The sequence below is a fragment of the Pundamilia nyererei genome, unplaced genomic scaffold (assembly GCF_000239375.1).
Source record: "Pundamilia nyererei isolate P.nyererei 1_Seehausen unplaced genomic scaffold, PunNye1.0 scaffold00017, whole genome shotgun sequence".
NCBI classification, from domain to species: domain Eukaryota; kingdom Metazoa; phylum Chordata; class Actinopteri; order Cichliformes; family Cichlidae; genus Pundamilia; species Pundamilia nyererei.
This window is the reverse complement of record NW_005187418.1, coordinates 601305-616064: the sequence shown is the minus strand read 5'-3', so window position 1 is coordinate 616064 and position 14760 is coordinate 601305. Positions and strand designations below refer to the sequence as shown.

At 40.7% G+C, this 14760-nt stretch overlaps 1 protein-coding gene across 1 annotated transcript; it reads left to right on the top strand.

Moving 5' to 3' along the window:
* Positions 1-1325: 1325 nt before the first annotated feature.
* kcnj16a (potassium inwardly rectifying channel subfamily J member 16a) lies at positions 1326-9852 on the top strand. Its single transcript, XM_005725702.1, has 2 exons — positions 1326-1395; positions 8180-9852. Exon 2 carries the CDS (start codon positions 8190-8192, stop codon positions 9444-9446), a length of 1257 nt encoding a protein of 418 aa, XP_005725759.1. The 5' UTR covers positions 1326-1395; positions 8180-8189; the 3' UTR covers positions 9447-9852.
* Positions 9853-14760: the final 4908 nt, after the last annotated feature.

Below are 14760 nucleotides of genomic sequence, written 5' to 3'. Positions count from 1 at the left end.
ATTTAAGTTAACATTCTGCTGGCTGTTGCAACATTTTTAGAATTATTACCGTTTCTGCTGGTGTTGTTACCAGCAGATGTTCATGCATGTGCTCCTTCACACTCTTACCTGTAACATTCTCAGTGTGACCGCTCCGGCCTTGTTATTATTCACTGTTTTTTGAGCCTCCTGTTCAAGTCCTATAATTCACAGCTAATCCCATAACACACTGGTTATGGGTTAGCGGCTACGTTTTTACTGTTCTGCATTTTCTCCGTCTGATGAAATTTGTAACCAAAACCATTTCAGGATGCATAACAGAAATGTATTTACATATAGTCAAAAGAACACTGATGTGTTGCATTTATTTATGATGTATCTAACAGCACGGCTATAGTATAAACCTCCAGAACGGAGCAGGCATCGATGAGAACAGATATGTCTTTGATTAAGTCAGACACAGAGTGCACTTGGGTTGCAAAGCAGCTTGCAGATGCATATCAAGGTTACTCAAGCACTAATCTTACCTGTATTTTTTTACACATTTTTCTAAATTGTCTTAGAATGTGTGAAACTAAAAAATATTGTCTTTAGACAGATATAAAATGTTAATGTTTAGTTATGTAGAAAGTACCATCTACAGCAGATGAACAATACCAAAAAATCAGGTTCTTCAAAAACCTGAGAGACCTGAATATCTGACCCTTAAACTGATCCATCTAATGTTCACTAAAGCCTCGTCAGAAATGCTCTCTAAACTGATTCAACAGGTCTGATGGAGCGATGAATCCAAATTTTTAATTTCTGTTTCAAGTCATCATCAACATGCATGGAGGAGAGAGGTCCAACAGCATTTGTGAAACACAGTGGAGGCTCTGTCATGGGCTGCATTTCAGTCAGTGGTGTTGGAGACGTCGTCAAAAACTAACGGAACAATGAGCAGAAAAGTACTGTGATTTTGTGATCCACCATGCAATATCATCTGGAAAGCATCTGATTATCAGAGACTTATTCTTTTAATATGCCAATAACTGAAACACTTTAGTGTTATTAAAGCAGTGTGGGATCATCTCGACAGAATGGAACAAAAGGAATAAGGTGTGGCTCAAGACTTTTGCACTCAGCTGTATGCATTGTATTAACTGATCTGGACATGCAAAACAGAAACATGTGCGAAGCCCAAGTTGTATCTACATGTACGCACTCCTGCCCTCCTTACTCTGCATAGACACACCTTCAAAATTACAAATGCTCACCTGCCTGTGTGACATCACAAGATGCTAAAGGGAGGTGTTAATCTTTGTTTTTTACAGTGGCGAGTGGGCTGGTTCATTCCAGCAGGTGGCTGCTCGGAGAACCTCTCAACCCAGGTACAGACAGTCCTGCACTCTGATCAGCATTTAACTTTACAGAAAGGTAAGAACTGATCTGTCAAGTCTTTATATTTTTACTGTTTTGCTAATCAGAAATGTCAGTGTCAGAGTGTCAAACTGATCTGCAGGCCTGATGGAACTGACATTAAATATGGATTTAGAGACTTCAAAGAATAAAAGAACTAATTTATTCTACTAGATAAAAATGGTAAAACGTCTTTGCCCATTTAGCTAATTCCCTACTGTATACTATATAAGCACTGGTGTTACCTATTGGTTGCCTGAGGCTCTTATAATTAGATGAATAACTTCTACTGCAAGAAGTACGCAGAACAATTGGTAATCTGAGCTTCAGTAGTACGAGCAGGAACACGACGCCTGGCTGTTTAAAAAAAACAAAGTACATGACGAGATGTGGTCAAGGTGATAAGTAATGCTTGTACTCGTGTTTCACAACGAAATCTGATTTTGCCTGGAGGGTTACTTTAAACATCACATGTGTTTTAAGCGATGCAGGAAATTAATTTCAAAAGTAAAGAGATGAGGTGAATGTAAGAGGTGGCACGGCTCATCACAGCAGCACTGACTGTTTTATAAATATGTGTCTATTGAACATTCAAACAAGCAAGAATGCAGACTGCAAAGGTCATGCCGGTTATGGAGAAAGATCGTGCAGTTGTAGCAAAATTTAAAAGTCACACAACACATTTAAATTAAATTACCCAGGTCTACAATTAAAAAAAATAAGTCCTGAACAATGACACTGTAATAGGATGGTAGAAACTAGAATTAGTAGAAATATACTGAAATATGAAGAACTATCTCCGATGAAGTGAACACAAATCCAAACACGTGTTTCGTTAATGTGGTATTTGAAGCGTGAATAAACCATTAACCTTCAGGAGTGGGCTGCTTAAAAATGACCAACATCCTTTATTGTGCATTTAAAAACTTCAGGCACTAAACCTCCTGCAGCAAGGCTCAATGACAACTGAATGCAAGTCTAAAGGGAGCTGGAAATATTCCCAAAAGATTGGAGGCTTTGAAGGTCATTAGAGGTGGCAGAAAGCTCCGGGGTAGAGTTGAGCTAGCCACCCGTATACACGGTTCTGTTTCAGTGAACCGCAAATGGGTGGCACAGTGTCATTTGCAGTAAGTGAGCATGTAATGGAGTTGTAAGTGCCCCGAGCAAGAGAGGAAACAAGCCAATTGCCCAAGTTGTTCCCAGAGTTCATCCTTTGATTCTTAGACATTTAGGCTAAATTTAGAACACAAAAGGATGCTATCAAAAATGTTTGCAAAGATAATGACATAAACCTCAGGAATATAAAGTATCATAACTCTGAGTGCAGTGGAAACGTCATGCCAAAGGTCAGGATGTGTTTTGATTGTTCTGTGTGATGCTGTGTTTTGTACACAGAACACAGAATTAAGCAAAGTGGTTGTGGTGAAAACAGCCCAACCTCATGAGTCAACATCTCACAGGGACCTGCGAGGCCCGTCTGAATGCCGCTGTAGTCGTTGCTAAGAATATTCCGACTGTCTATCATTTCCTAGAGAAACAAAGCAATCTCAGATTACAGTACAGTATATTCATCGCATGACTGCAACAGGTTTTGTTTTTCTTAGTATCTTGAAACATTTAAAAACACATTGGGCCCTGATTAAAAGGTCTTTTCATAGCCTGACATTCCACTTCCTGTTATGATCAAATTCACTCTGACAACACTTACATCACCTTAAGAAATGTCAAATTAATAATGCAGTAATTATATTTATTAGCTGACCACATGAAACAAGATGAAAGTATCTTAATTGAACTTGTCTGCTTGTGTTACTCTTAAAGAGCAGTTTTAATGACTCCATTTAATATTCGTTGTTAGATTCGTTTTCATCGTGTCCTGGTGTCTAGACTGAAGGAGAAGAAAAAATATTTCTTAACAGTAGCTGCAAAACATGTGAAGATGTACATTACCTAAATCTAATGTGCATTTTCCCAATTTGTGTACGTGGCCAACAAGATGTTTACCATGTTCATTTTAATTTGTATTTTTTTTTATTTGAAATTTTTCTGAAATTTTACATTCAAATCAGCTTTATTTACACAGCACCAAATCAGAGCAACAGTCACCGTAAAGCATTTTTTATTATAAGATAAAGATTGTACAATAATACAGGGAAAACCGCAACAATCGGGTGATTGTATGAAACAGTTTTGCGACAGTGGGAAGGAAAAACTCCCTTTCAAGAGGATGGGCTGAGGGGAGGGAGAGATATATTGATATTGAGAATAACTGATGATTAAATGCAAAGGGGAATAAAAATATGTGAGTGAACAGGAAATGCTCAGCAGGCCTATTGCAGCATAACTAACATACACACGTTATCTTTCTTATGCCAGGATTAATATGCACCATAAATGTCCATTATTTTTTTAAATTGCATAACCAATGCAGGGATTTGGTGGGGTACACCCTAGACAGGTCACCAGTCTATCACAGAATTAACACAAAGACACTCATTCATACTCTCAATCATACTTTCAGCCAGTTACAGCCAATCAGTTAATCTAAGGTCATGTCAAAGTCAAAGTCAAAGTCAACTTTATTGTCAATTCTGCCACATGTACAGGACATACAGAGAATAGAAACTTCGTTACTCTCAATCCCTAGATAAAATAGAAAATGAACATTTAAATATAAGAGTGATTAAAAATGCAAGTAAAATATTTTAAAGTAAAAAAAATTAAATAATATAATACAATTTTACATATAACAAGAAAGCTATACAATATACAATATAAGGGTAAATGACATTGAGTGCAAACCAGGCAGAGTAGTGCAAATAGGCACTACTCTGCCTGGTTTGCACTCAATGTCACACAGACCTTGAGAGTGGTGGGCGATTGACTGCCAATCACGGGCCACAAGAGACAAAGCGGTATTTCCCAAACAGTTAGCGAGTTGTTGCTGGCAGTCAATTATTGCTAAACCCTGGTGAAGCATGCCTAGAGACCAGTCAGTGACGCGCCCAGTGCGTATAATGCTACTTACTGCACATAATGTCCCCCTGTATAGAGTCACTAAATGTATATAATGTTCTCTCCCTTTTTGCACAGTCGAGGAGCGTGTCAGGATACATGTCACTGCGTGTTGTACTCGTATAACTATGCATGTGACAAATAAAGGATCTTGAATCCCAACAACTGATGCTCACTACAGAAAGAATGTGTACTCCACAATCAGTTGGCAGTTAGTTACTGTAGCTTTAGTAGCATATGGTGCTGCACCCAAAATGTCCACACAGAAAGGAGCACGATGGCCACTGAATTCAAACCCAGAATCTTTTTTGGTGTGATGTAGCAGTGATAACCACTGCAGCACCCTGCAACTTATATATGTATACCTAATAATGTGTATCATGCAGCTCGAGAGCAAAAGTCAGGACTCATGTACTGAAGCCTATGAATGCTACTAGTCCTGAGAGTGGACATTCTTCAGTGAAAACGCTGAGATCTTGCAGAGAATCACTGAGAAGTTTGACAGACTTGGAGCTGCTAAAAGAAAAAAGCAGCACGATTACCAAAATAAAGTCCGATTTATTCATTTGAACACAACGAATATCTAAAAAAAATGAATAAATATCTTAGCAGTCCAGCTATTCAGTCATTGAAATTGTTTTACAGATCTTGGTATGGACCAAAGTGGTGGACTGACTTACTGTATCTAAGTCTGAAACGACCAGTGTTCAGTAACGAACGTGGTTTTCACTTTGTTTCATGTAAACTGAGTATTTGTTGGAAGCTTAAATCTATACGACTAAAGAAAAGTATCAAATACATGAATCGTTTGGCACATCTTAATGAACGTTCGATGACTGCCTTCACTTTTCTGAAAAACATGGGAACTAAAAGTTAGATTTCAAATTGATAACCTACAAATGCAACAGTAACTCAGTGTCAGTTACTTTCCAGTAGGAAGCTGCACTTTTCTCCTTTTGTATTATCAGGGTATTTAGGAAGGGATTATGGGAAGCTAACAGGACGTTGTTTCTATGACCTCATGGAGCGAGCTCCATGCTCTGGCAGTGGGGATGTTCACTGTGGCCAGAAGAAAGTGGAGTCTGTGACTGGAGCCCGGTTCACTCAGTCAGATAGCGGTGATTCAAAACCCATTTGTTTTGGGCGTAGAGGATGCTCTCAGTGGTTTGGCTGTGATTGATCCTTCTTCTGCCCGTGATCGCACCATGACACTATTCCAGTTTCCACATTAATTTTTCCCCTGCTAACTTTGACCAGTTCAATGCAGTGGTGTTTCCTTTATTGGCCCTCTGACAGTACTTTGACCTCCACCCAGAAAAAAAAAGGATCTTGGGCCATTGATTTTGGACAGCAGCAAAACTCTGCATGGAAATATGTGCAAAAGACATTAATCTGTGGCATAAAACAAGATAAAACAGCACAATTCACATGAAATCTTCTGTTTGATGCATTTTCAGAACTTTTAATCGTCTAATGATGATTACCGTAATAGATGAGCCTTTAATGGATTTATTCCACTACTGCCTGAAGGTGCATGAATGCCATCACCTTAGCAATGGCTTATTAAACAAAAACTAAGTAAGAAGCTAAAAGAAGTGGCAGCTCGAGCAAGCACTGTTGCAGTGAGTTTTGTATCTCCAGGCAACTGCCCCATTAGGATTAAACATATTAACACAAATAGCAGGAAAAGTGGGATCATTCATGGTAAACATTCCCATATTGCTGCCTAAAAATACACCTTCAGAACAAATCTACAATGAAGACAAAATTATAAAATACCACACAAATGACATAACCTTGGAGATTACCAACTGATGTTTCAATACAGGGAGACCTCCACTCTTAATTGATTCCTCCAGCATCAGAGTCTGGAAAGAGAGAAAGTGGAAAATGGAAGAGGGCGGGCGTTTTTCTCTCACAGTAAAAAGCCCTTTGGGATGTTCCAAATGAGGATGTTAAATAATTAAACAGCTTTATGTATATCACATCTCTGCTTCTTGTCAGAAATTAATCGTGACACCAAAAACACTCAATAGCTAATAAGCAGTAGAGTCAAAATTAATTCAGTTTGTCTTTATGAATGGTAATAGTAAATGGATCGACTCTTATCTAGCACTTTGCTACTCTCCTGAGGCAGTTTGAACATGGATATGGAGCTGAATATAAATGGGGATATTTCAGGTGCATGTGCAGAAGTGTAATTAGAGCCTTAACAAAAATGTGCATTTTTGTGTCACAATTTTTGGACTCCTGATTTAGGTCAGACATCAGACGGCGGCTGTTCAGTCTGCAGACTTGCCCGTCTGCTTGTCTGTCTGTTGGCTCCAATTGTCATGACCTGCATTACTCTAATGACCTTCACTCAGGTTTTGGGTCAATTTAACTACAATACCAACTGCACAGCTCTCAGTCCAAAGTGGCAAACTATAGAAAGCTGTTGATTTTAACACTCTTGTCAGGAACTGATTCAAAGTTAGTTAGGAGGTAAATTCTAAAGATCTGGGAGATACGATTATTATGGGAGATACGATCTGGGAGATACTTTCATGAACCGAAAGGTTTGCCCAGTTAAGTGGACCCGAAAACGCAGACAAACACGGGCGAGGAGTGCTTTACAGTGATATTTATTTGGAACAGTGACCTAAAGTAATGAGGGAGGCCCAATAAGGCTAGTTGCAGGAATGGGGAAGAGGTCAGAGAGCCGGGGGAATATTCTGTAACAGAGGGAGAGGTAGTTATAGTCTGAAGAGAAAACTGGAGCTTGATCGTTAGAAACTGAAGAATTGTTTGCTTTACTGTGCCAGACCGGGTTAGTATCACTGAGGGGAGGGGAGATAGGTTCGTGGAAAGTGTCTGGAGGGTCTCAAGCTGAAGCGTGGAGGTCTGAGGGCAGGCTGGGAGACAGAGACTGTCCAAGTAAGGTGAAGCCAGGGTTGGAACTCCGCTGAATGACGGGAAGACAGAAATTACTCCAAGAGATAAATCACACAAGGACCACCACGAAGAGTAAACGTCATTTATCACCAAGAAGAGTAGAACAAACTGATGAAGAGGAGCCAGTTGAGTCAGCTTAAGTAGGTCTCCCGCTGATTGCTCGCAGATGAGGCTCAGGTGAAGCACTGAAGTCTCCGCCCCCAAGGGATGGCTCAGCAGCCACAGAAGGAAAACCCCTCCAGGCACTCCCACAGACCATGACACATCCAGCCTTTCTAGCTTAAAAAAACCCCCAAACAAATGATTTTATTATCATTTAATTTAATTTTTTTGCTATTTTCAAGATTAATCCAAAGAAAAACATCCTGAAGACAGTTGATTTGCACAAATATCCTGTTTTATCCGCCCAACAGGCCAAAAAAATTCAAATATACTGTTTAAAGTAAGGTAAGAGCAGGGAAAGCAACATGTTCTCATATTTTAAAACCATAATGCAAACGATGGTTTATGGTTGGATCTTTCCTTTAAAAAATACTTAAGTGGTTATTCAATGACAATATCAGAATATCCATCGTTCCATATGTTTTTTTAACTGCTTATCCCTTACAAAGACTCTCCAAGCTGACTTTGGACTTAAGGTGGGATAGATCTCAGGCAGTCCATGGGGAACCATTCACTTTCACATCCACTCCTAAAAATATTTAGACTCACCAATTAAACCGAGCAGAAGTTCAAACCAGGAACCTTCTAGTCATGGTACTAACCACCTTGCAACATCAAAGAATGATCTGTTATTGTCTTTGTCATTGTTTTTGCATTTTTGTATATGATATCTTTGATATGTTCCCTGCAGCCTCTGGAAGATGCATCACAGACAGTATACGTCTGTGAGCCGCACTGATGAAATCCCCATGAAGACCGAAAATGGACCCCGACCCAACAAATACCGCTACGTACGTAAAGAAGGCAGCTCTAACATCATGTTCCGCCATGTTCCTGAGGAGAGGCTGCTGTTTGTGACCGACATCTTTACCACCTTGGTGGAGATCAGATGGAGGGTGATGTTTCTGATCTTTGCTCTCTCTTACATTCTGTCCTGGCTCTTTTTTGGAATCCTCTTCTGGGTCATCGCTCTCGCTAATGGAGACATCAAGGATCCCAACACTGAACCCTGCGTGTTTGAAGTCCGCAGCTTCACAGCCGCTTTCCTCTTCTCGCTCGAAACTCAGACCACCATTGGTTACGGATTCAGAGGAATGTCTGAGAACTGCATGCATGCCATCATCATTGTCACCATACAAGACGTCATGAGCTGCTTCATTGATACGTTCGTCATTGGAATTGCTGTTGCCAAAATGGCCTCGGCCAGAAAGAGGGCGCAGACGGTGGGCTTCAGCAACCGTGCTGTCATCAACCTTCGTAATGGTTACATTTATCTTTCCTGGAGAGTTGGGGACTTCCGCAGGTACCACTTGGTGGAGGGGACAGCTACCGCTCAGATAGTCCGCAGTACGATGCACGCCACTGGGAGAGTTGATGTGACTTATGAAGACTTGGTTATCCAGCAGAAGGACATCATCCTCGCCACACCAACCACCATCTATCACAAGATTGAACCTGGCAGCCCGCTGTACTCCATGACTTATGCTGATCTGCAGAGAGCAGACTTTGAACTGGTTGTGTCATTTACCTACACAGATGACTCCACAGGAATTCTGCATCAGACGCGAACCTCTTACACTCCAAACGAGATCCTCTGGGGTCAGCTGTTCCAGGAGATGATCAGAGTCGGCAGGAAGAGCTACAGGGTGGATTACAACTTGTTCCATCGCACTGAAAAGATACACGTCCCCCTGGTTAGCGCTAAGGAGTTCGAAGAGAAGAAGCAACTGCAGCTCACACGACACTCACCTCGACATTCACCCAGCTCTTCCCCACGGCTCCCTTCACAATCGCCATCTCAGGATCACCGTGATAAATATTTGAAACCCCCGATGGTAAAGGTGGAACTTGTGAGTGACAGCCAACCCATACCAAGTGTTGCACCATCTCAATCAGACAATAGTCAGGATCAAGAAACTCTGACTCAGCCAAATAATCAGTCAAGTGAAGAAAATTGAAAGCAAAGCTGTGAAATTCTATTTCATCAAAGAATCCTGCAATGGTGTTCATGATGGGACAAAGTTTGAGCTTGTGCAGCTTGAGAAATTGATAAATAGTTTCAAATATAGACAGGCTTTTGGAAATATCACTTGACTTTACAAAAGTAGGTGACGATAGCCGGTATGTTGATCCAGATTCTGAAGTTCTAACCTCACAGAAGCTTGATAAACCCTTTGCTTTATGTACAGGCAGCTGGACGGTCCTTGTGGCAGATAACACAGTTAAAATACCCAGTGCTGTCAGCAGACAGAGGTCATTGTTCTAACTTTTGTTGTAGCCTCCCAATATAAGACCTCACATCTTCCCCATTGAGCTTGGCTTGGTACATCTTAATTTTATTTGTTTTAATATTTTGCAGGAAGATGGTAAACGGCCTGTATTTGTATAGCGCTTTACTAGTCCCTAAGGACCTCAAAGCGCTTTATACATCCAGTCATCCACCCATTCACACACTGGTGATGGCAGCTACATTGTAGCCACAGCCACCCTGGGGCGCACTGACAGAGGCGAGGCTGCTGGACACTCTGACCACCACCAGTAGGCAACGGGTGAAGTGTCTTGCCCAAGGACACAACGACCGAGACTGTCCAAGCCGGGGCTCGAACCGGCAACCTTCCGATTACAAGGCAAACTCCCAACTCTTGAGCCACGATCGCCCCATGTGACCAAAATTGTATAAGCGGCAAAGAAATTTCATGAATGAAATGTACATCTTCCACTTTTGAACTAATGACTTTTACCGTTTCTGTGTCTAAACACGGGCACAACAATGCAGTGTAAACACAAACCCTGGTTTGGCTTATTGTCAAAATAATACTGATAGTACAGCACATGAGCAACATTTTTTACCGCTTATTAGGTGAAGTTCTTAAAACTAGAGTTCACAGGATCAGAACATTTATCTGAAAAACACTGGAGATGAGTTCATCCACGCTCGACTACACTGGGGTACAACCAGGCTGCAATAACCACAAGCACGTAACTGTGATTACTGATTACCATGCTGACTGGATTGGGTTTAGCGGGTGTCACTCTGTGTTAAAAACACAAAGTTGTAAAACTTGCACTGAGAAATTTTTATGAAGCAAAAATGATCATATGTATGTGTCCTTAAGGTTAAAAAATGAGTAATTATGAGCCAGGCTGAGATAATCAAGAACAGCCTCTAAAGGGGAAGGCTATATGACTTTGACTCAAGAGGTCAAATATTTAATGTAAAGTTTAAAGTCTTGGCGTTGCTGATGGCAAATAAATTGAAGTCATGCAGGTGACTACAGTAACATCCCATATTATGATGTAAGTCAAAGTTTATATAACACACAGGGAAAATGTTCTGTTCTTTTATGTTTGTGGTGGAGGAATCTTTGTTTAGTAATTTTAAATAAAACCTGCTCGTCAAGCCATCTTTCTCTCTGTCTTGCACACACACAAACAAACTCATTTTTATATCTTAATTAATTGACATAATGCTTCCCTAGCCGCTTACCCTAACCATCAAAAATGAATGCCTAACCCTAATCCTTAGCCTAAACCTAACCATAACCCAACTGTAACCCTGACACTAAAACCACATTTTGAGCCTCAAAAATGCCTTCAAACGTGTGGGGACTGGCATTTTGTTCCCATACACACACACACACACACACACACACACACACACAGAAGCTTGTTTGCTTTTTGTTAAGTAAAAAAAAATGCAGATGCATAAATATTTTATGATTTGAGGAAGAGATGCGGAGAAGGCACTGTGGAAAAAAAAAGTATTTCCAAGAAGATTTTTGTTACATCCAAAAAAAATGCTAATTATAAAAGGCTACCATTGTCAAAGATTTTAGAAAGTGATGCTTACATATATGGTTTGTGTATCAACTTTGATGATCATCCCTAAGATGGATCATGGTTTGTGTCTGAGAACAAAAGCTTTGATCGGGAAAGTCACTTTAATGTGAAGTAACCAGACAGACAACGATAACCAGATGCTCCTGCCCCACACGCTGCTTTGTGGCTTTGATTTGCACCGCTGCAGAATCCCATTAAAAACATGTATTCTTTTTCATCACGTATGTAAAACTGGTCAGTTCCAAGCGCTTGATGTTGTTCAGGCCATGGTGATGTTGCATGTTGCTTTAACGGTCTTCCCGTCAGGCAACTTAATCGCTCAGTTTTGTTCACTCAGATTCTGACTCTGTTAGAGGGTCCGACCAGCCTGGGCACGCTCTCAGCGGGCCTGATGATGCACCGTTCACCTTTAACTCTTCAGCTTTTGTTTGCTGATGTCTTCAGACAGTTTGTATCTTGCACGGAGCTCTTCAGCTCTTCTGGGAAGGCTTTCTGAAGATACTGTGGAGATTTTCACTCATTCATTTAGAAGAACATTCTTGAGGTCAGATGCTGATGTTGGACAAAAGGGCCGGGCTTGCAGTTTTCATGCTGATTCATCTCAAAGGTGTTTGATATGGTTGTGGTCTGTGTGGGCCAGTCAAGTTCTTCCACACTATACTCATCCAACCATATCACTATGGAGCTTGAATTGTGCACTGGAAAAGAACAGAGTCTTCCCCAAGCTGAAGCACAGGATTGTCCAGATGACCGAATTCACCCACTGGCCGGTCTTTTTAAACATCTATTTATAGAGGCAGTGATTTTTTTCCCCTTGAAACAAAACAAGTACAACTGAAATAACGTCACAAACTTTCAGTAACACTTCACGCTGATCCTTTCATGATGAAACAGAACTTTTGGCTGCAGCTGCTTGTAAATAAAGCCTGACTTCACATTTGGAAGCTCATCTGCAACTGAAGCAAAGTTTGTTTTCAGATGAACGGCGTCATCCCACAGAGGCCCCCAGGACGGCCACAGTTTAGTTTTTACAGGCCTGTCTGACCCCCTCTGTCTTATGATCACCACTGACCTCACTGCATAAGGACATTTGATTGGCTTGTTATTAGAATAGCTAAACATACACTGTTATTACAGTGAAACCAATGAGTCACTAATTTCATGGCTTTTAATGATCCTTGATGTTGACACAATACACAGAGTACCTTGAAAGCCACATTCTTGTTTTAAAGGAGGGACTAAAGAGAATTATAATTCTCAGCATCAAGAGAAAGTCCAAGTAAATTTGTAGTGTTGCTGACGAGCGGCGTGTGCGGAAGTTGGTCGATGTGAAGAGCAACATGAACAACTCTCCCTTGGACAGAGGCTTAAAAACATCTACAGTATAATTACTTTCTGTGCAGCATCTGACAACTCCAGCCACACCCATCACTCGCTGTATAGATGCCGCAGCGCCATAAAGATGTGATGCATCATTCATGAGTTCGAGTTGTATACAGGTGTACCATCTTCCTATGGCAATAATGAATAATGCAGACTTTATGCTACTACCTGCAGAAAGAAGCAGGAGGAGAACATAGAGGAATCTAGTCTGTAAGTGGAGATTAATTTTGAGAAATATAAAGAACTCAAATCATGTAATATGAGCAGAGGTGTTTCCAGGATTTTACAAATGGGTGTGGCATGTGCCCCCCAGAAGGGTTACCGGACATCAGAAAATTATATCAGAAATAAACACCAAACAAAATCAATTGAATACTGGTTGACATTCTGCTTCTATAAACATGTGAGATTCAATTTAAAATATATATTTTGATATCTGTATAGCAACAAAGCACAACAACATTTGCCTTAAGTCACTGTATACTCTAAGATAAGGACCCTACAATAATACAGAGAAAACAGAAAGACCCCAACAATCAGACGAACCCCTATGAGCTAGCACTCTGCTGACAGTGGGAAGGAAAAACTCCCTTTTTACAGGAGGAAACCTCTAATAATAATAACAATAATGCATTTTATTTGAGGGTGCCTTTCTAAAACCCAAGGTCACCTTACAAAGAGAAAAAGATATCAATAAAACAGTAGATTAAAATTAATTAAAATGAAAAAACAACAAATAAAAACAAACAAACAAATAAACAAGATTTGACAGCAAGTAGGATCTGTATTAAAGCGAGTAACCCAGTTTAAACAAGTAGGTTTTGAGCTGTGACTTAAATAAGAGAAGGGAATCTATATTTGTTAAGTTGGAAAGAAGTGAGCTCCAGAGCAGAGCGACTGAAAGCTCTGTGCCCCACAGTGATGAGACGAGCAGAAGGAACAAGAAGATGAGTGGTAGATGAAGATCTGAGAGAGCGGGAAACTGTGGTGATATGAAGCAGATCACAGAGATAAGGAGGGTCAAGGTTATGAATGCACTTAAACGTGAGAACTAAGATTTTAAAGCTTATCCTGGCTTCTATGGGCAACCAGTGAAGCTGTTGAAGAATTGGTAATATAGTCTCTTAAGGGAGTACGAGTTATGACCTGAGCTGCAGAATTCTGAAGAAGCTGAAGTTTATGGAGGGACTTATTGGGAAGAGCAAACAAGAGGCAGCTGCAATAATTGATCCAGGAAGTAATAAGACTATGGACAAAGATTGCAGCAGCATGGGGAGTAAGGAAGGGACGAAGTCGGTTAATGTTACGCAAGTGAAAGTACGCAGACCGGGTTATGTAATTAATGTGAGACTGAAATGAGAGAGTACTGTCAAGTATGACACCCAAACTCTTTACCTGTGGGGAAGGAAGGGTGGGGGAGTTGTCAATATTAATGGAGAAACTGTGAAATTTGGTTAAGATAGAGGCTGTACCAACGAGTAAAACTTCTGTTTTATTACTGTTAAGTTTGTAGGAGAACCATGATCTAATCTCCATAAGGCAGTTCGAGAGGAAGGTAGGTGGAAGGGATGAATTAGGGTTGGAGCAAATGTAGAGCTGGGTGTCATCAGCATAACAATTAAATATTGTATTTTCAGAACATATGGCCAAGAGGGAGCATGTCTGGCAGAATCAGGCCCCTCGTCCCCAACCACAACTGGCTGGGGGTGAAGGGAAGAAGACTGGACAAAGACGGCCTGTGGAAGAGAGCAAAAGACTCAGCTGTGAGTTACCCCCTTAATGTTGACCCAGTGTTTGGACTCTTACTGTGAAAATGATGTGAAACTAACAGATGACAGTAAAATACGTATAAAATGTGTATTACTCTCCATCACAGAACAGCTGCCAGTGTGATAAATGTGTCTGAGTTTAAGGCTTTGTGCTTTGAAAATGTGTGTAATTTGATTCTAAATCAGCTGATAGCTTTTACAGTACAACAGCAGCTACTGCAGCTACAGCTACTGGTGGTGGTCAGAGGGCCCGGTGGCGCCTGTGTCCGGCAGCCTCGCC